Consider the following 20,621-nt stretch of genomic DNA (forward strand, 5'->3'; position numbering starts at 1 on the left):
AAGCTGGTGTTTAACCTGAGCTCTCAGCTATAAAAATAGCTCTGTTAATCTTGGCGTAATTCTGTGTTTTATTTCAAGATAAAATACATTCCTGCAGAGTCAGATCTTCTTGCCACTTGTGGGTCTTTCAAACACTCAGGAGGACCAAGGGAAAAAAAAATGAGGTAACTTTCCATTGTAGCTGCTGGGTCAATGTCTTCAGTCCTCACAATTACCTCTGTGTTGGAACCAACTTCTTCCTCTGCAGAAAATGGAAAAGATTTTTATTAAAAAGCAGGAACATTTCCTCTGAAATATCTGAAGCAACCACACTTGTGTGAATTTACTGGACAAATTTTTCACACTGCAAATAGAGTAAGAACATGGAGTAAAATATAAAGAGGAAAAGGTAAACAAAATACTTCACAGAAAGGGAACAGTCTCAGGGCCAGCACTGGGATGTTGGGAAATAAAAAACCTTTCCAGTTGGCTTTCAGGAAAGGAGTGATCTTTGTGCCCCAGGCCAGCCACTGAGTCACCATTTATGAGCACTGGCACATGGTGCTGTGTCCAAAACTGAAAATAGACTTCTCCTCACTGCTTTCCTCCTGAGTTCTTCACTCTCCCCCACCCAACCTCTCTCTAGAGGCAAAACAACTGGCTGATGAGAGTGGCTAAATCATTGGCAGCTAGGGAGGAAATTGCCCTGATGTTTGTCAGTGCACCTGCCCTCAAATGAGTTTCAGAGCAATTTAAAACCAAACAAACACAACCGAAATCAATTCAATCACTTCTGTATATGAAACTGCACAAATGTTTGGTTATTCCTGGACCTGCTCTGCTTCAGATCTAACTGATCACAGTGATTCAGTGCCTTTTAACACAGAAAGAAAATGAGAATTATGCATTAGCCAGTGACTTGGAGAGCCCCTCATGCCTGTCATGGATCTACAGTGGATTGTGGTGTGTTTGTTGCACCAGCTCTTTCTCACTTGAGGCAAATGTGATTATTTCTGTAGGCTCAGCGTGCTCTCCCCACTCTGCTGCCTCAGCACGGGGCTCAGCACTTTTGGGGATTTGCTCCTGAAGCTTTGTAACATCAGTGGTTTCAGGATGCAAGTCCCAGTGCTGGCTTCACCTACAGAACCCCAGGCTGCTTTCACCCCAGGGCTCTGCTCAGGAACAGAAGGGCTCTGAGTGCACAGGGAGCTCTGGCATTGCAGCTGCCCAGCACCCACCTCCCCAGGTGCCCCCCAGCTGCAGTCCCAGGGCTCTCAGAGCAGTCTCAGGGTCTCCAGGCCAATGCAGAGCCAGCAGAACACAAACCAGGCTGAGTCCCCTCCCCAGGGCACAACCAGCCAGGGACTGCAGCTGGGATATCCCAGAACTGAGCACCAGCTGCCCACGGGGTGGAGGCTGATCCTGTCACACAGTGCCACCCCAGCTGCCTGTGGGGGAACCTCCCTTTGCAGGCACCAGCTTGGGCTGTGTCAGCACTGGGAGATTTATTTTCTTTTTTTTTCTTTTTTTTTTTTTTTGCCAGTTTCTCTCCTCATTGTTGCTGGTTCTTATTCAGTTTCATGTGGTGTTCAGGATTTTAACCATATCTGGTTACTCTTTTGTCCTCAGAACCAGACAAGGTGGTGCCTACTGCAAGCATCCAATCCACAATAGGAGAACAAATAATCAGAGAGTGAGAAATTTCCTGACTCAAAAAGAAAAAAACAATCTGCTGTGGGCAAGGCTGCTTTGGATATTCTGAAACAGCTCTATTCAATACATTCTACTTTTGGGGCTCTGAGCCCAGGAACAGTATCCTAAAACAGCCCTTGGCCTTGGCACTGGAAAAAACTTCCCAATCTCTCATTCAACAATGTTCACATCCTTGATCCTGTTATCTGTAACACACAGAAGGGTTTTAACTACAATAAGCAGAGTGCAGGTACTGGGGAATGAAGCTGTGAGATCTGACTGCCCCAAGGATAAGGAACATCCTCCACAAAAGTTTAATTATTTGGCTAAAGGAACTACTTGACTTAATATTTGTTTGCTGTTACAGTACTTACAAGAGTTTTATTGGAAATGCACTTAGAATCCTGTGCTAGGCCCATCTCAAAAATCCATAAAGGGTATTAATATTGCAGATGCATTTATAAAGAGGGAAGCAAACAAAAAAAGATCAAGCTGAAAACACTTTCATGCTCAGGGAACATCACAAAAAAAAAAAAGAAACTTAGCATCTCTTTCTTCTGCAGCAGGTAACTGGCTTCTGTGAAGAGTTCTGTTGTTTCTATTGTAATGTAAAAACACTACATGGAAATCAAAGGACTTGGAGAATAAAATTTCAGAGCTGCCAGGTTCAAGCTGCTGAGCAGCAGGGGCACAGTTCTTAATTCCCCCTTCTCCTCCCCACCCCAGCGGGGCACAGAATCCAGCATGTACCACTTCCCCCGATTCAATTCCAAAAGCTGTATCTCATGTTTATTCCGTTCTAAAGCTCAGTTTAGAACAGCCCCAGGTGAGCCTGGTTTTCAGCACAGGTTAGCTGGCCTGCATACATTAACTCAAACATGCTTGACGAGTTTTTGCCCAGAGCTGCTCTGAAAGGAGATCAAAGTTGCACAGATGTGGCTCAGGATCTGCTCCCGCCACTGCACACGAGTTTGCTTCATTTTCTATCCACTAAAGCTGAAGGAGAAGCCAATTTCCAAGCTCAAAAATGCAGCATCAGATCCTAAAGCAGAGTCATGGGCAGACAGAGGAGCTGAGCTGTGACGTGCCAAGCAGGGAGCAGGAGCCAGACAGCTGATGGGGCTGGGCAAGAGCCACAAGCAAGCCCTGTGTGCAGGGAGCTTTTCAGGAATCCTCCTACTCAGGAGGCTTTGCAAAAGACTAAACTGCTGCTGTCTTTGCCACTGAATGAAATCCTGCAGAGGAACTTCTGAACAAAATATCCTTTCAGTTTCTGCAGAGGCTGGCACACAACCTTTCCAGTCAGGCCCAGCACAGCGAAGGGTTTATGGTTGTGAATGTTATAAAAATGGCTTTGTCTGCTCCTTACAGCAACGTTCTTCTGGCCAGGTTCATCTGAGGCTAAAAGGAGTGCAACTTTTTAGAGGGAGGTGAAACGTGTGAGGATGAAGGTGAGGGTTCAGCACTGCTCTGAAACCAGGAGCCTCAATCCTCCCTTTGGGATATACACCAGCACAAGTGTGCTCACTGCTGGGGACAAAAGGTACAATGTCCTTGTCAAACAAGGTAGAAATTCTTATGGATATTTACCCACCAAACAAGTGACCCTTTCTCTGATTACTTCTGCTGCCCAAATACTCAACAGGAACTTTATCAGCACTTGTGCTCATAAAATAAACTGCTATGACAGCTACATACAGGTTCTTTTCTTTGACCACTGAATATATTCTCTGACCCTGCAATGAAGGAGCTAAAACTACCAACCCACAAGAACTCTGCCTTTATTTAAGCTGAGCTTCTGGTTTAAATTCACACCCAAAGTATCCTATATATTCCCTATACTGCCCTCCTTTCCATGAATATTATAATAAACCAGTTCTGACTGAGAGTCTCTGGGACAGCAGAGCAGTGAGTGTGTGCTGAGCCTGAGAAATCACCTAATTTGCTTCAGGTCAGAAAGAACCAGTGCTCACTTTTTTCTAGACCTCCTACAGCTTGCCCCAAAATGACTTCTGCCTTCCATCTGTTCAGACACAATGCAGGAGTCAAATCCTGTCATGACCTTGAGCAGCCAAACAGAATCCTATAAAAAATTCAAGCACTAAGGCGTGCAGGAAGTGTCTCTTCATAACCAACATCCTCCTCGTGCTCTGCTAACGCAGTGCAAGCCCAGCATAAGGGAAAGGATGTTCCCAATCAGCATCCCTGAGACCCCACCCTCATCCTGGGAGAGCAATCTTACCTTGTTCTTGTTGGTGGTGTTGGGAATGCTTGTGTGGAGAAGGCTGAGCTCCAGATCAGTCAGCATCTGTCGGGACTGGGCCAACGAGCGCTCCAGCTTCCAGAACAGGGAACTGGTGTCCTGCAGGACACACACAGGGAGACAAAGTTAGGGAAGGATCTTTTTTTTTGGAGGATTTCAAGGGATGATAATGCACCAAGAATCAGCATTTTGATTTGGAAATGTTTCTGTTCAAAGCGCTGCAAAGTAACAGACTGTGTCTAACTGCTGGTGTTTCTGATAAACACAGAGCTCTCTCCCAGTGCCATTTCAAACAGATTTCCACATGCAGGTATATGGAGCACTCACAGGAGAGGTGCTTCAGGGATAAAGGGGAGAATAAAGACATGAGAAACAGGGAAAACCAAGCAGAACAGGAAAGAAACCATGTCCAATAGCTTCTGAGAACTGCATCCACGTGTACCCAGATAAAGTGGAATTACCAACTAGCCAGCATTTTCCTCAAGCTTTTCATTCTAAAACCTTATTAATTTTTAAAAAACTCATTTATACTTATGCTGTCCAAGACATATTGAGGCAACAAGGAGCTATTTTTAAAAAAATATGTTATCACCTTTGCCATTAGCCTGCTGTCTCACCATTGGAGTCCCCAGTTGTTCCATGCCTGGAGACATTTGCATTCCTACCATCAGTCATAATTGCCCATAATTCCCCTCAAAATCAGTCAAGGACATTGTGCAATAAGGTACTGACTGTGTTCATGCAGTATCTCTTTGTTGGTTTGGTCACTGCCAGGTCATTGATGTCCAGAGGGGAATCCAAATCAGATAATTGCCCAGAGCTTTGAGTCTTGTTGCTCTTCTCAGAGGATGCCAAGAGAGGAGAAGCCAGGCGGAGGGAATCCAGATCCACGCTTTCTTCACTGTTAAAAAAAAATGAAGACATTGGCAGAAGCAGCATCACCATCCTTTTTGAACTTTCAAGGGGAAATCATGGCACAACATAAATAACTGTGGGCCCTGGGCCAAGGAAAGCAAGAAGCTTGGGAGATTACCCTGCTCCTCAGAGCATTCCCATGTTTAACAGCTCCCCTGGATCACTTTCATCCTCTGAGGACGAGGGTTTGACTTTCAACCAGTCCCAACCAGCTCCATGACCAAGTGTTTGAGTGTGTATTTAACCTTGAAAGAGCACCCAAAAGGCAAAACTTTGTTCTTCCCAATTTCTGCTACTCACTCCCCTCCCACACCCAAACCCTTTTGGTTCTAATCAACCATTAGGCAAATTCGTATTTGTAGGTGTACCTTTCAAAGGAATTTCACAGTTTTACAGTCATCTCATGTCAGAGATCACAGGAGAGCTTTCCCAAAGAGGCTTGGATTTATTTATTTTTAAATATAGGAGCAAACCACATTAATCAACTCCTGAACACAACAGAAGCAGAGTTCTAGCCCTGCCTGGACTGGCAAACAATGAAAAAGATGTGTATTGTAAAGGAAATATTCTCTTTGAATTGATGACATTTCAGCAGATACTCTTTAGATAATTATTTTGGTGTAGCAGTGCATTCCATGCCTGGCAAGACTGTTAAAAATAGGTGCATTTTAACTGACCTTCAATCTAGGAAAAAGCCCTCATGGGAGCTGCCAGCTCATGAGTGTCTGCTGTGTCCCATTTCACTTCTCCCATAAAACACTGGGATAGAACAGGCTCTCTTTTAAGAGAGAAAAGCTCATGTCTGTGCTTCTGACAAGGAAAGGTTCTGTGGAGATGTGAGGGAACAAGCCTGGAACAGGGATGTGAGGAGATGAGATGAGCAGGGAAAACACTCAGGCTGGAAAGGAAGGGGACACAGGTTGGATTGTGAGGCAGGGAAATGGCTCAGGAATGGGTGGTTTAGTCCAGCCCAGGCAGACTCAACAAGTACCTGCTGATGCTCCATCTGTAAAATGAGAATTGAGATAAAAATCCAAAGGCAGCAAATGTTGGCCCAACATAAATGAAGTCACCCAGACAGAGCACACAGAAATGATTCCTGCACTCTGGGATTTCACAATCCCCTCTGCCATGGGGGAAGGCATTTGACTGTTAACAGCCTCCTTGTTGGCTGTTCCAGAACTCAGGAACTCATGGCAAAAATATTTGCTGGGATGACAGGGAGGTGCCAGCACCCTTCCCTAAACACAAACTACATCATCAGCACTCTGAAAGCAGCAATGGAAAACTGGAGGATCCAGATCCAAGTCCCAGGAGGAATGCTGTGCTGGTGTGTGCCATTAATCCCTTCACAGAAGCAATGCTCCTGCCTTCCTCCCATGTAGGGTGAGGATTTATTGCCTGCCAAATCCGAGTCAGCAGAGGCTGCAGAGCAGACAGTCAGGGATTTGCACTGAGCCAATCCATCTCCAATTAGCAGGGCCCCAGCACCAAATGTGGGCATCAAGAAAAGTGGAGAGCTCAGCAGCAAATCCCAGATGGGCAGCACAGCTCCCCCCTACCTGGAGGATACCCAGGTTGAATTTGTTCCTTTCCCCCTTAAAATTCACTCAAGGACAAGACAAACAGGGCAAGACAAAAAGTGAAAGCAGCTTTCATGATGTAGCCTCGAAAGGGATTTAGGGATGGCAGTGTGTCACTGGTGCTGCTGGGGAGCTGATAAGGAAGGTCAGGGTGAGCAGAAGGGGAGTGGAGTCTTTCCAATGATTTATAGGCAGTGGAAATTAGAGAGGGCCCACATGGAGAGTGAAGCTCAGCTAAGGCACATGGGAATGTGCCAGGCCAGCATTCTTTTTCAGTGGCTGCCCATTCACCTTGTTTCTGAACAGGTCTGTCTCACTGCAGCAACAATTCCTACAATATTTCTGTTTCAAAAGCCACACAGAATGAAAGCACCCATACATCAGATCTTTCCATTCCATAACATTAATCTGTTTGGATGCTGGGCAGGCTTGCTGGCAAACACTGGGAGCAGGTTTAAACAGCTGTTCATTTACTGTGCTTGTCAAACCACCAGCTGGAAGGCTCCTCTCCTCTGGCTAGAAAGCAGCTATGAAATTGCTGTGAAACTTCAGAAATCCTTCTAAAATAGAGCTGGGTAAATCAATTTTTTGAACACAAATAGAGGAACCAACAGAACAAATCCACAGCAAGTCCCAGCTCTGAATGCCTTTGCTCATGCAGGCACTTCTGTAAATGCAGAGCAGGTTTTTTATCTCGGAGACATTCCAACATCACTGAGGCACCTGGCTCTTCTTGTGACACTTCTCAGCATTAGGAACCTCATCCTGCTCGTCCCCAACCACGTCCTTCTCCTCCCACAGCACAAACAGAAGGACAGAGTCCCACGAGCTGGAGAGTGGACAGATTGCTGTCCTTTAAATCTTGCCATCTCATTTCTTGCCCTGCCAGAGGCAGCAGCCTGTGCTCAGAGCTGTGCCCTACATTCCTGCCCAGCCAAGATGTGATTTCTCAATAGAAGTAACACAGTCACTAAAGCATCACACAAAACCTGCATCTGTTTCTTGCCTCACAGAAAACATCACTGTACAAGTCCAGCTCTGATCAGAAGATATTTTACCCATCAGAGTTATGAGCAACACCTGGGATTTCAAAAAATCTTAAAGATTTTCTCAATTAGTTTATTTGGCTAAGTTATATGGTATTGCAGCTTATCCTGCCCACACAGCTCTTGGGGATAAGAGAGGAGAAAAAAAATAAATGCATAAAAATAGAATCATGATACTTTAAGAGCTATTTTTATTTTAAATTTGTTACTTTTCAGGTTGAAAAACTAAATTTAAAACAGCAGTTACTCTAAACATAGCTTGAGCTAATACTGAGAGCTTATACACCTAAGTTTCTATTTAGTCTAGCTTATGCTTATTTCTTAAAGGCAACAAACTCATAACCTTTGTGAGCAGGTACATTTCATCTCTTGTGCAGTCTCCAAACAGCTGTAATCTCTTCCACGGCTTGTATTTCCATCTCTCTTTTTGGGCTTGAAAATCTCCAGCCATTCCAGATCTGAGAGTGGCTTCCACTGTGTGTCTTTAATTAAAATGAAGTTACTAATACTGGACTCAGAGTCAGACTTGCAAGTGGCAGGAGTCTCTGTGCTTTTTTGGCCAGACTCAGTGTCAGATCTCTCTTCCCAGGTTTTGTTTCCATTATCAGTTTTGTCAGACGTGGTGCTGCTCTGGATTAAAGTGCTTTGCAAATCTACACGAGATTTGATTTTAAGCCAACGATCATATGAAGGCAAAGACACCTCAAAGGTTTTTTGGTCTCTGCTTTTCACTTCATTCTCTCCAATTTCCCTGTTTCTCAATGGCCTCGTGTTGTTTACCTCATGAAATTTTTCACTGTCTAGCTCATCAAAGCTTGATGTAACATCCTGCTTTTCTCCTTCTTCCACAGGCAGGGCCAAGCCTTTCACAGCCTTTTGACAGTGGTTTAACAACGCTGAGGCAGTTTCCAAGTCTGAAGCATTCAGTAACTGTCTATTATCTACTTCACACATCTCAGGGGTGGATTTTACCCTACTTGCTGGAACTGGTGCAGTTCCACACTCCTCGCACATCCCGTGGCTGCCCTCAGTCCTACCCTTGTCTGTCTTGCTGCTGGGGCTTTCAGAGGCAGAGAATGTGGCCCCTGAGCTACAACGGCACGACAAAAACAAGTCAGAAACACTGCAGGTAAAGAGCATCCCCAAGTGCACTCCTAAAGCTCTACAGAACGCAGGCTCTGCCAGGGTTCTGCAGCAGCTCACACACCACCAGGCAGCTGTACCCTGCCAAAACCCCACAGAAAATCTGCCCAGATTTGGCTGTTACTTTTCAAAACCAGTCTGAGAGTCCCCTCGTGTTTTAATCACAGTATGGTGATTCTGGCTGAACCTCCAGGGTGTGCACCCATTCTCTAAGTTGACTTCCTAAAATAAACTTTGCTTTTTAAATAAAAGCAGTCGGGAGCCAGGTTAACACCCCAACCACCAGACTATTTCACTTTCTAAAAAAAATCATGAGCTGTCTGGCCTGCTACAACACTTGCTCTGTGCCTGGTGCCCATGGTCTCTCCTGACCAAATAAAACACAAGGTACTTGACAGCTTCACTGCATGTTTGTGGTCGAGTCCAGCAAAGCCATCCTGGCCCAGCACACACCCCTGCTAGGATGTTAGCTGGGGCTCAACAGTGAAGTCTCTCTTTGAGGACAAAGTATTTAAGAAAAAAAACATTTTAAAATGTCTTTACCTCTTTCCACTGGATGCATTTTCATGTTTTTGCCTGGATTCCTGAGAGCTATCAAAGTTGACATGGAGGAAGTGCAAGTCCCGCTGCTGTTTCACACAGACCTGTCAGAGGCAGTGAGGGGCACTGGTGAATGTCTGGGTGCAGGAAATCATCACCAGGTAGTACCAAAAACATCCCCAAAATGTTTTTATAAACCAATGCCTGTAGTCAAATTATTGACAAAGACTTCCAAATCTAACAGACCGTCTCTGCATATATTTAGGAAAATAATGTTTTGCAGCAATAAACAGGATTTCTATTAGAAGATTAGAATATTCTTCTAAGATGGAACCACACTGAACAATAAATAAAATATCATTACTGTTACCTGATATTTAATACATGTTGTTATAATGTTGTTCATAGCTACAGAATTACAGGACATGGATGATGATCATGGGATTTGGCTTGGACTGCAGGGGATTTTTTGTGAAGCTAATGGAGAAGGTAACTACCCATCAATTATTTGCAATTAAAAAATGGAACATGGTTTGAGAACCTCAGCGGAGAGCAGGTGAACTCACAGGGTTTAGGTTGTGAAAAACAGACCTGCCAGGACACTGTGTCCCTTACTGTGCTGAGCTGTCCTTGGGCAGGCGTGTGGTCCCAATCCTGCTGCCCTTCATGTCACTCAAATGAAATAAATCAACATTCTACGGGGATCCCAGCAAGGCACAAACAGATTTTTGGTCCTTAATGAATACTCTGTAGATCTAACTTTTTTACACTGCTCCACACAGGTCTGATGTTCCTGCAAATGCTCCTCTGACCTGATCAGGAGCACAACCGGGGCTGTACCTGTCGCAAACTGGACAATTCCCTCTCGATCCGCACTTGCTTCGACTTGGCAAACTGAAAAAGTTGATCCTTCCTCTGGGCTTCTTCCACTGTTTCAAAAGATAATAATTGTTTTTATTACTTCAGGTGAACAGACACAAAGTCAGTGCACTGCTAATGCTGTGTCTGTAGGAGGTGGTACCGAAACAAAACAAAAGCATTTTCTTAAAATCAATGGGACCTGTTTCCCCTGCAGATAAAAAGAGCACAAAACCCACAAGAAAACAAAAATTCAAGTATTTTCCTTGGACTTTTCCTCAGCAGCTGGCTTCATGTTACTAGCAGCAATACTGTGCTTCACTCACTGATTTATTTAGCATTTTCAGAAAGGAAAAGAGAAAAGGGAAAGAGGGAAAAAAAAAAGAGGAAGGCATAAAGGAAATTCAGTTAATTAATTTTACTTCATGCACGTAGAGAGAAGTGCAGCAAAACAATTCCCAATTTTATTGGTTTTAAAATAATGAGACATGGCATCAGTACCTGACAAAGGTCAAACAGCAGACTAAAAATGATAGGCAAGGAAATTATCTGACAGCAGAGGACACCTTTGGCCACCTAATCTTTCAAGGTCTCTGTGGTTGTCCCCAAGAATATTGCAGTGACCTTTCCTATCCACCAGATGTTCTTCCACCCAAAACCAAAGGTATCATGGAGAGTAAGATGCAGTTTACCAAGGCCTGCATAAAGCCATCCCATCACCTAAAGAAAGCAACAGAGAAGAGAAAGTCTCAACATTTTCAGGAGAGTCCCCTGAGCCACTCACTCCTCCCTGTGTAATCACTTTGGTGGACTTTGTGCTTTGACAAGATTTTATAAAGTGTCCCTGCAGAAGCCCCAGATATTGCTTCCACAGAAGAATGGCACGCCAGGGATGTACTTTTATTAAACTGCAGGTAACAAGCTGCCTCCTTCACAGAGATCAGTGAATTGCCGCCCAGAAGTCTCTGAGCTGCTGAAAGCCAAGGCAGGAAAGGCCAACTGCCCACCCTCACCTGCCAGGATCAGCTCACTCCTCAAGCAGCCATTTTCTTGTTTCAGGTGACTGATTTCTTCCTGGTTCTTGCTGCTCTCTTTCATCTTTTCAGAGAGGATGTCTGCAAAACAAAATGTAGCATTTCCCAGAGTGAACAGGAATCGTGCTGGCCTACACTAAATTAGGTGCCCAGCAGAAACATTTACCTTTCATCTTGTTTACTTGGCTCATGACATCGTTGAGTGTCACCTTGAGGTCCTGGTGCTCCCTGTTGCGAGTGAATTCATCCAGCTTTGCTGTACGCAGGGCATTCTCCAGGGTTTTAAACTTAGAGGTAACCTCAGTAATCTGATCAGTTGTTTCAATTAAGGCCTTGTCCTGAAATAGGCAACACAATGAAATCTAATTTTTAATATCATGGATGGGTTTGGACAAAACAACAGTAAAGTGATCCCCAACTTCCTTCTGAGATTTTGAGGAAAAAACCCACCAAATTAAATCTTGGAAGCAAGCTTGTTTATGAAAACAAAGCAGTTTATTGCTGACCATTTTTCCCTTCTCAAACAAGCCTAAGAATTAACCATGAGTGAGATCACCAGGGACAGAAGCCTTGTGGCACAGTCACATTCAGTGCCCAGGAGCTGGCAGATGTTACAGATGTTACAGATGTTACCTTCATCTGAAGCATAGAGAGAAGCTCCTGCTCCCTGGCCTGCAGCTGGCCTGTTTTAGCAGACAGTTCCAAAACTGAGCAGTGGAGACTCTGATTTTTCTCCTAGTGAACAGAAATAAGTGTCAGCCATTATTTCAGTGATTCAAAGTTTTTATTTTTTCCCAGTAAATGCGTCCACAACGTTATTGAAACATTGTGAGTGGCAATGTGGGATCCTGAGCAAACTGGAGAAAAGAGGACTGGAATAAAAATTGCTCCCCAACTTGTTTGTGATCAAGGGTCTTAACACCCTGCATGTCTCAGTTTTGGAATGTTACAGTTCATCACAGGCACCCTGCAAATACATGGACTACAAAACCAGACCATCACTCAACCCCTACCTCCAGAGCCTGGCAGTGAACAGATGAATCTGTGACTTTCTGAGTGAGCTCTTTAAACTTCTGTTGTGTGCTTTCGAGTGTTATCTTACTGTCATTATGCTGGGATTCTAATAACTTTAACTTTTTGGTCAGTGATTTTATAATGGCATTTCTCTCGTTCAGCTCACCTAAAAAGGAAGGAGACAAAGTTATATGTGAGAAAAGAGCTCAGAGGCTATAATGCAATTTCTTAAATCTCAGAAATAATTTCACCCAGTGTTTTAAAATCACACAATTCAGATCTGGATTCTTATGTTGCACACTCTGAAGGAGGATTCCCTGGGTGCCCAGGTCAGATGGAACAGGAACTGCATGAACTGCAGGAACTGAGACTGTTCAGAGCCACCAGGTGCTTTGTGTTTGTCCAGAGCTGTGCAGCAGAGCCTCAGGGCACACGGCTCTGTAATCACCAGCAGGCTGCACATTTTTCCTCTTCCCACACATTTATTTAATCAGATTATTTTTAAAAGAATTCACAGAAGCAATTCACACATTCAGACAAGAAAGAGTCTGATCATCAGACCCCCTTCAAGATCAGATCACTTCAGCACCAGTGTGCAAGTTTAGATCCCAGAGAACAATAAAATTTAAGGCTAAAGGGTAGGAAATGGTTCCTTATATGATGTAAAACTGTTATTGAGGGGTTGAAGCACCTGGAGATATTTAACAGACCAAGATGTCATTCTTTACATCACAGCACTCACTAGTTAACACGCTGCATCGTTCTGCTAAAGTCAGTATTTTCTGGCGATCATCTTCCCAGGCCTGGATGTGTCTCTCGTGCACTTCCACCATGTCATTGAGCTCCTTGTCACGATCTTTCAGTTCTGAAATTAAAAGCTTGAGCTCCTGTCTCTGCCTCCTAATGATGCTGTTCTTGTGATCGGGGCTAAATGCCTACAAAAGGTGAGACATGGAATGCATTTCAACACAAGGAAGTGACAAATTCTCTCATAATAAACTCGAGGGGTTTATTTTTAGTTGAGCTATGTTTCTATTATAAATAGAGACCATTCCAAGAAGTTCCTTATGCTTGTGGTACCACCTGTGGCCTTTGACTGAAGCCCTTTGCAGAACGAGGTGGTACCACCTGCGGTCCATGACTCAACGCGGCAGCAGCACAGTGAGCACCCTCCTACCGAAAATAGAGCCGATTGTTAACGGCACTTTCATCTTTTACCTGGGGCGAAGCAGAACGCTGTACTGATGAACTCATAGGGGACTGGGGGCCAGAGCTCTGCCAGGCATTCGTGGAGCCGGGAAGGCTTCAAGGATGTCACGTTCAGCATGGAGGCTCCCCCGCCGCACACCCGTCACGGCCCTGAGGGAGCATAAGCGGCCTTGGAGCGCACGGGCCGGGGGCGCAGGGCCTGAGGGGGGCCCTGAGGTGCCACCCCCGGGGAGCGACCCCCGCTCCCGGGCAGGGCTTCCCCACTGTCCCGCCCGGCTGGGGCGGCCCTTCCTAAGCCCATGGGCCTCCCCTGCCCTTCGGCCCCGCTCATGACCCCCGGTTAGCCCCGGTTACCCGCGGCCGCCCCCGACACACCGGCACCGCCCGGCCCCGCCCGCCGTTGGAAGAAGCTCCGCCCCCCTCAGCGAAGGGGCCGCGGGTTCGAATCCTGGGGCTGCCAGTTCGACTCCTGGAGCCGCGGGTTCGAATCCCGCAGCCGCCGCCTCACCCCGGGGATCGAGCTGCTAGAAAATTGTGATAATTAATAACCTTGTTAATACGGGATGAGTAAGAACCAGGTTGGAATGTCAAGGGCTGGAGGCAACTTCCCTGTCCAGTGTTAAATGGGAGGACTGTAGAAATGCAGGCAGCTCTGGAGAGACACTATTTCCACTGACAGGGATGGAGTTATCTCTCCAGACACACCCATGGTTTATAATTAGAAATCACTGAAAAAAGCAACCTTACAGGAAGGGAACAGAGTGTCTGACACATCACCCCCTTGGCATTCAGCTCACTGAGGTTCTGCAGTGACCGAGCACGACACTTCCAGGACCTGCCACCAGGGAGCATTTATTGTTATTAAATGGAACAGTGAAACAAAAAGCACCAAATCGATGCTTGAGGCTGTTTGTGGGAGTACAGACAGCAGAGCTAGCACCCCACCCCAATTCTGCTAACATGGCCTGTGGAATAGTGCTCACTATTAATTTGTGTTCGTTACTACCATTCTTGAATGAGCTGCAGGTTAAAAGATAAAATAAATAACTAAAATAAATAAATAATAAATAATGAAAAATAAGATAAATTAAAGCCATTACATTGCCTTACAAACCCAGGTTAGAGATCTTTGGAATTATGAAAATAGGATAAATTTCTAAGTCATATTCACAATTCTCTGTTCCATTAATTCAGTTGCAGGTGTAGAACAACTTTCAGGATCACTGTTCTTCATTCTAACAATTTAGAATTTGTCCATTTGATTCAATTCTCTCCAGGTAAATGAGACGTAAAAGTGCCAACATCAGCCACGTGCCTTATTCAGTTAAGCTCAGCAGAAAGGACAGCAGATGAAAAACAAACTTTGAATGCCTTAAATTCTTATTTTCCCATAAGATAGGTAGAGGAAAGCAGATGTAAAAAACCTCAGAAACTATTCAGTGAGGAACAGTAATTTTATTTAAATCTACTTCATGCTTAAGCATGGTAGAACCCCAATTTAACTTTGGCAAATATCACAAAAAAAAACCCCCAAAAACAAAAAAGAAAACCAAGCAGCCTATACAGAACAGTGAGAATGCCAAGGACATGGGTTCTCCACAGTTTCACTGCAGAGCAAATGGATTTAGAAGCCTCACTTTTGCTATATCATTTATAACCATATAATTAAATAAAGGTAGTCCTCCATTATCACTTCTTGACTTCTCCAAGATCTTCAATGCTGTCATCATCCACCTAGGGAGAAACAGCAACAACAAATTAAGTATTTTCTTTTTACATCCTTTAATGTTCACCCCTGTAAATGTAAAGAAGTGAAGAGCCCCATTGCAGAGCCCCTGCTGTAAACCCTGGGTGAGGGACACGTGCTGCCAGGACACAGCTGAGCCTGCAGGGCTGGGAATAAAGACAGCCCTATGGACTTAAACCATAAAGAATTCCACTTGGGAAATGCCAGGACAAGGCAGAGTCAGAGAAAGCCCTTGCAAATACAACTCTCAGCTTAAAATTTCAGTCCAACCCACACTGGCTGATCTCTTCTGAAGCACAAATGTGTGAGGCTTGGGGCTTTTTTGTTTGTTTTAATTCTGCAATATTTTACGAGGTGTTGAAAAATAGGATGGCAATGAAAGAATACTTAGACACTGTTAAGAAATGGTCACAAAGAAGGCACAGATATTTGACAGCTGCATTTATTCTGACATGCCTCCCTCACTGCAGGGTGGGAATGCAACAACTGCTCTTTTATTTTTGTGCACCAATCTGTGCTGCCAAAGATGCATCCCTTCTCCAAAATCATTGGTAAATCACAGGCTAATGTGGAAAAGTGTGTGTCTACCTGAGAGAAAGAAAGGTTCATTACCTCAGGCCACTTCTCCTGGATGACATCAATAATGTCATCTGTGAAGTCCCCCTGAATGATGATTTCATCTTCTCCTGTTACTGAGGCACCGCAGGAAAATTTCTGAGCAAAAAACCTTTGTGCTTCCTTAAGATCAATCTCTGCCCAGGGGAAAATGAACAATTTAAGTACAGTTGTTGTCATAAAAATATTTTCTCAAGATTAAAGCCAAAATCTTGTTTTAACTTGAAAAAGTAGTGGCACTTCACAGCTGAAGCTTTGCTAGAGTTTCCACTGAAAGCCAAGTCTGTTGTTTACACCCAAAACATCTGACTCTGCTGAGCTACAAATGCTTCAAGGTAGAAATTGCTGAATGTCCTCTACACGTTCTCTTGAGGTGAGGCTGCACCCTGTTTCAAAAAAACCTGTAACCCTCTTTGTCTTTAAGGCAATAAGTACCTTCATAATTTATCCCTGTGGAAAGTCAGTGTACTTTTAGCTTTGGAACTGCTAAAAAAAAGCACCTTGGGACTTCCATCTCACAGCTGGAAGCAGATTCCCCAGTGGAAAACAACCAGAAGAATTATCATGAGGGTAAAGGCAGGCACATCCAATACCAGGAGAACCCAAACTCACCAAATGTGGCAAGGCCACACACTCTCGTGACGTATTTTTTCTTTGCTCTGGGAATTTTAGCTATCGTAACTTTCTGTGGTACAGTCTTCTTCTTCTGTTTTATCTGACCTCTTCCACCTTTAAAACAGAGCAGAAGGTTACATGATTAATTAATAAAAGGTTACATGATTAATTATGTCATAGTTCATCAAAGAAAAAAGCATACAAGGTCAGATTTTGCCCTTACAAACAAAGAAACTGTTAACTCCCCAACACTGTTGTGGTTCTGTGGATGTTTCTGTTTCTAACATGCAGCACTTTCAATTCTGTTTTATTATAAACTGGTGTCTGATAATTTTTAGACAGTAAATTTCTGCCTCAAATTTCCTTCTGTGAGTTTCAGCAATGTCTCATGAAGTTTGTGCTTGTTTTCCCTCACACTCTTATGGTCACTCTTACACCATCCTACTTAACCCCATGCTGTAAGTTTTCATGGAACTTTGGATTCTAGGAGAAAAATCACCAAATATTTTAAATTCTTATTTTAAAACCAAATACCAGACTGAAAACTAATCAGACCACCCCTCACAACAAATTAATGTTGAAATAAAATGTCCTGAAATCTCTGGGAAAAGCATCCAAGTTACAGAACATAAATTACTGCTGTCACTAGACATTGCCTGCTGAGAAGGTAAATTAAACTGGTTACCAAGATACCAAAAATAAAACAAAAATATATGTGCCATAAAATATGAAACTACTGGGTATTAGCCATAATTTCTGGACCATTACACAGAACTGACACTGCACAGGAAAATACACATTAACAGCTCCAGAGCTCTGATTTATGGTGGAAAGCATGTTAATTAATTCAGCAGAAAGAGCTCCAATGATTGAAGATAAAAGTGTGTTTAAATTGTTCCACATAACTTTATATCTTCCAAAGTTCTGAGAGTGTTTTTCATTAGCACTGCTGGGAGGAGACACAGCTGCTGATGGACGCACAGGTAACAGATTTAAAAGCACAAAAGCAAATCCTGCTCTGTGAATGCAGAGAGGTGGAAGGAACAAAGGCAGAGCAGAGTCAGGAGGCATTACCAGAGGGGAGCAGCCTTTGTTCCACTCTGCAAGCAGCCCATGAAGTGCTGCTCAACGGGGCTCAGCATGCTGGGAGAAATGCCAGCTGATGCCAGCTGGGGAGGAGCTGCTCCCTGGGTGTGACAGTGGTGACAGGAACAGGGGGCACAGGGAGCAGGGCACCTCTCCCTGCCTGTGCCTGTCCCTCCTGTCCAACATTTCATTGGCACAGACCACAGGGAGGGAGATATTCCCTACATATTCCCTATACACCAAAATGCAAGGAATTTGTGCCCTGCTCCAGCCCAGCAGGTGAGAGAGGGATGCCCCAAACTGCTTTGAAATCAGTACCACAATCAACCATTTAGACCTTGCCTCTCTTTTGCTTCTTCTTCTCCTCTTCTTCTCCTCCTCCCACATTTCCTTGGCCTTCTCCAACCCCAGCTTCCTGTTTAGGTGAATTTTCTAAAATGCAGCAGAAAGGAGTGAGGGGAAAGAAGAACAAAATTAGTGATCAAACACCCACAGCCTTACAGGAACAGAGAGTAAGTAAAGCGATATTTTGATAAATCATTAAACTTAGTGCAGCAGCCTTTTGACTGATGCATGTTACATCTCCATTACAGTATTTGTACAAATTAAGACTCCAGAAAAGCCTCAGCTCCAAGCTACAATGACAATTCCAATAAAGGCTCTTGCACAGAGAGACAGAAATTAATGATAATGTTAATACTGAAATTCCAAATACAAACAAATAAGTTCCCCATTATTAATGACCTTTCCTCCAGCCATCCACTGTAGACTGGAAATACACAAAATCCAATAAACTAACTCTGATGGGAAACAAGTGCATAGATGTTTATGGCAGGAACCTTAAGTAACCCCAAATATTATTAATAAAACTACAAATTGATTATTTAGTATTTTTTGACATCATAAAACCTATTTCAGAGCATCCAAAGCATTAACTTTCACAGGATACAGCAGGAAAAGGAAAGAGATCAGAACTGGACAAGCTCAGATAGTTCCAAATATGTCCAAGGACACACATCAGTTAGAAAACAGAAAAGATTCTTACCTACTGTAAGTTTTGCAAACTCATCTGGAAAATTCTTTTCTAACCATTGTCTGCATTTAGTCACATCAGGCATGTATTCACAGTACTAGAGAAAATATATAAGAATGTTGTTAGTGGAGGAATGACAAAATACATCAGAAATACACCAAAATAGGACATAATAGGAGAGAAGGAAACTTGGACAACAAAAAATTACTCACCTCTGTTGGCAACGAACAGACTGGAGAAAGAAGGGGGAAAAAAAAGAACAGATTACAAAAGCAATTTTTTACTTTTTACTTACAGCCTTTGTAATTAAATTCCAAACGGTGTTTCAAAGTCAGGGATGGGTTCTTACATAACTCCTGGTTATAACCACACACTGACTCAAAAACATTTCCTTATTGTTGCCACTCCACATTTTAATTCCTCTCTCATTAGACCTGTGCTCACACGCTCTGCATTAGGGTAAAACCATCACAGCAAGAGCTGCCAGTCACTGAGGGAAGGGCAGGAGAAGCCCAAGGTTGGGAAAAGCTGCAGAACAAAACACCACTTCTACCTGAGGCAAGGGAGACACTGAACAAGGCACCAGGTGGTTTGGTCAGCTTTCCCTTCTCCACGAGCTGCCAACGTCCCAGAGAGGGGACAGGGACAGCCAAACCAACTGTGCAGGGCTGGTTCCTGCTGCTTTCCAGCCTGAAGCAAAATGACATTCCTATCCAAAACACACCTGCCAAGACAATTTACTTCCCTTTAAATCTCACCCATATAACTACAAACAGAAAGAACACTTCTAATCACAGTATAGCACAGTTTAATGTATTCCATGTTTTGCTATCATATTAATGCTCAGAGCTTTTCTGTGCTAATGGCTTCCTGCAGGAAGGGATGTGTGCTCCCAGTCCTGTCCCATTCCTGTCCCTGTCCCAGCACTTGCCTCCACAGTAGAGCACCCTCAGGGGATAATCAGCATCGGACCTGGCTCCGCTCCTGCCGTCCCCTCTGCACTCAGGGACCACGGGCTCGGCCACATCCGTGGCCATGTCACCGACCTGGGGGACACAGGGGACACAATCAGCACCCAGGCTCTGGGCCTGAGTCAGTCACAGCCCACCCAGCTCCAGAATCCCAGAGGAAATAGGGACAAGTGTCAAAGAGAAGAACAGGAAAATGGGAGTCAAAAATAATGAAAACATAGGGAAAACTGCTACAAAGGATACCAAGCAGTATTGGAGCTCTAGCACATAAGGGGAAAGAAGCCAAAGAGCCACAAAATGAAGAAAAATCTTTTAGAAACCCACATGGAATTAGAGAACACGTTGAGTTAAGGACAATTTAGTGAAGTATCATGTTAAATCAGTGGCACACGAACAGTGGGGGTACTTGGGGGCAGGTACCTCTTGCATATTAGCAAAGCAAAGGGGTCATTTAAATCAGTGCCTGAAGAGCCACAATCTGATCCAAGAACACTGGGGAAAAAACCAAAAAACAGAGCATAAAACAAGGAAAGCAAACTCAAGCCACTAATGGATGTAATAGTGGTTTACACACACGTTTTCAAGCAAGGCACTTAGAAGACAGGAGTCAACAAGGAAAGAGTTTGGAACACACAGGAAATCCCCCAGGACTGGGGGAACAGACAGGACCTGTGTGAGGGAGCTTGGGGCGTCGTACGGGCCGTGCTGAGCAGCGAGGAACGCTGAGGGAAATTGCCGAGGCTCAGGGGGGCTCAGGACAGAGGGACAGGGACAGATGGACAGGTGAGGTGCTGGGTGTTCCTGAGACCCCACACAGGCCCGGGGGGCGCTCGGTGCTCCGGGGGCAGAAGTGAGGGCGGGTCGGGAATGGTGCTGGGACACCGGACACGGCGGGGATCACGGACACGGCGGGATGGGGGAGCGGGGGGATCGGTGAGGGCAGAACTGAGGGGATGAGGAGCTGAGGGGATGGGGGGGAGCCGGGGGGATGCGGTTCGGGTACCTGAGGAGGGGCGGGCTCGCAGGGCGGGGCGGTGCCGGGGCTCACGGTACGGAGGGCGCCGGGAGGATGCTCGGTACAAGCACCGGGGGGATCCCTGCGAGGGGCGGCGGCGGCGCCGCGGCTCCGGAGGAGAGGGAGCGGGCGCGTGCGGGAGCCGCCCGGCGGAGGCTGAGCGGAGCGGGGCGGGGGGGCCCGGGGGCGGTGTCGGTGTTACCGGAGGCCCCTCGGGCCGCGGCGGGTCCCGGTCCCTCACCGCGCGCGCACGTGCGCCCGCC

At 45.0% G+C, this 20,621-nt stretch overlaps 2 protein-coding genes across 5 annotated transcripts; both read right to left on the minus strand.

The window, feature by feature from the left end:
* Positions 1 to 52: 52 nt before the first annotated feature.
* Positions 53 to 13,541, minus strand: CCDC62 (coiled-coil domain containing 62). Of its 3 annotated transcripts, XM_064726847.1 has the most exons (11): positions 13,286 to 13,541; positions 12,810 to 13,002; positions 12,067 to 12,233; positions 11,687 to 11,788; positions 11,220 to 11,391; positions 11,033 to 11,134; positions 10,002 to 10,090; positions 9,165 to 9,265; positions 4,667 to 4,835; positions 3,914 to 4,033; positions 53 to 241 (listed from the first exon to the last, which is right to left on the minus strand). In XM_064726847.1, the coding sequence occupies exons 1-11, from the start codon at positions 13,319 to 13,321 to the stop codon at positions 212 to 214; spliced, it is 1,281 nt and encodes a 426-aa protein (XP_064582917.1). In that variant the 5' UTR covers positions 13,322 to 13,541; the 3' UTR covers positions 53 to 211. The 3 variants fall into 3 exon arrangements, with proteins under 3 accessions (XP_064582917.1, XP_064582914.1, XP_064582916.1); XM_064726844.1 differs by lacking the exons at positions 53 to 241; positions 3,914 to 4,033; positions 4,667 to 4,835 and adding an exon at positions 7,751 to 8,568 and having other exon boundaries at positions 13,286 to 13,442; XM_064726846.1 differs by lacking the exons at positions 53 to 241; positions 3,914 to 4,033; positions 4,667 to 4,835; positions 11,687 to 11,788 and adding an exon at positions 7,751 to 8,568 and having other exon boundaries at positions 13,286 to 13,442.
* A 1,170-nt stretch (positions 13,542 to 14,711) lies between these two features.
* DENR (density regulated re-initiation and release factor) lies at positions 14,712 to 20,556 on the minus strand. Of its 2 annotated transcripts, XM_064726849.1 has the most exons (9): positions 20,347 to 20,482; positions 19,764 to 19,835; positions 19,304 to 19,418; positions 18,585 to 18,604; positions 18,385 to 18,469; positions 17,682 to 17,771; positions 16,251 to 16,367; positions 15,636 to 15,775; positions 14,712 to 15,010 (listed from the first exon to the last, which is right to left on the minus strand). In XM_064726849.1, exons 2-9 carry the CDS (start codon positions 19,770 to 19,772, stop codon positions 14,966 to 14,968), a joined length of 621 nt encoding a protein of 206 aa, XP_064582919.1. In that variant the 5' UTR covers positions 19,773 to 19,835; positions 20,347 to 20,482; the 3' UTR covers positions 14,712 to 14,965. The 2 variants fall into 2 exon arrangements, with proteins under 2 accessions (XP_064582919.1, XP_064582920.1); XM_064726850.1 differs by lacking the exon at positions 19,764 to 19,835 and having other exon boundaries at positions 20,347 to 20,556.
* Positions 20,557 to 20,621: the final 65 nt, after the last annotated feature.

This window comes from Zonotrichia leucophrys, chromosome 15, assembly GCF_028769735.1.
Source record: "Zonotrichia leucophrys gambelii isolate GWCS_2022_RI chromosome 15, RI_Zleu_2.0, whole genome shotgun sequence".
Taxonomy (NCBI): domain Eukaryota; kingdom Metazoa; phylum Chordata; class Aves; order Passeriformes; family Passerellidae; genus Zonotrichia; species Zonotrichia leucophrys.

What these genes read in the sequence shown, in the direction of transcription:
- CCDC62 (XM_064726844.1), bottom strand. Translation starts at nt 13,321, where the DNA reads ATGAGTTCATCAGTACAGCGTTCTGCTTCGCCCCAG. An exon ending in CCAAGTAAACAAGATGAAAG is followed by an intron (nt 11,135 to 11,219) that starts GTAAATGTTTCT and finishes TTTGTTTTGCAG; the next exon opens with ACATCCTCTCTGAAAAGATG. An exon ending in AATGCATCCAGTGGAAAGAG is followed by an intron (nt 8,569 to 9,164) that starts GTAAAGACATTT and finishes GTGCCGTTGTAG; the next exon opens with CTCAGGGGCCACATTCTCTG.
- DENR (XM_064726849.1), bottom strand. An exon ending in GAAGAAGAAGCAAAAGAGAG is followed by an intron (nt 16,368 to 17,681) that starts GCAAGGTCTAAA and finishes TCTGTTTTAAAG; the next exon opens with GTGGAAGAGGTCAGATAAAA. An exon ending in TCCAGGAGAAGTGGCCTGAG is followed by an intron (nt 15,011 to 15,635) that starts GTAATGAACCTT and finishes GTTTCTCCCTAG; the next exon opens with GTGGATGATGACAGCATTGA.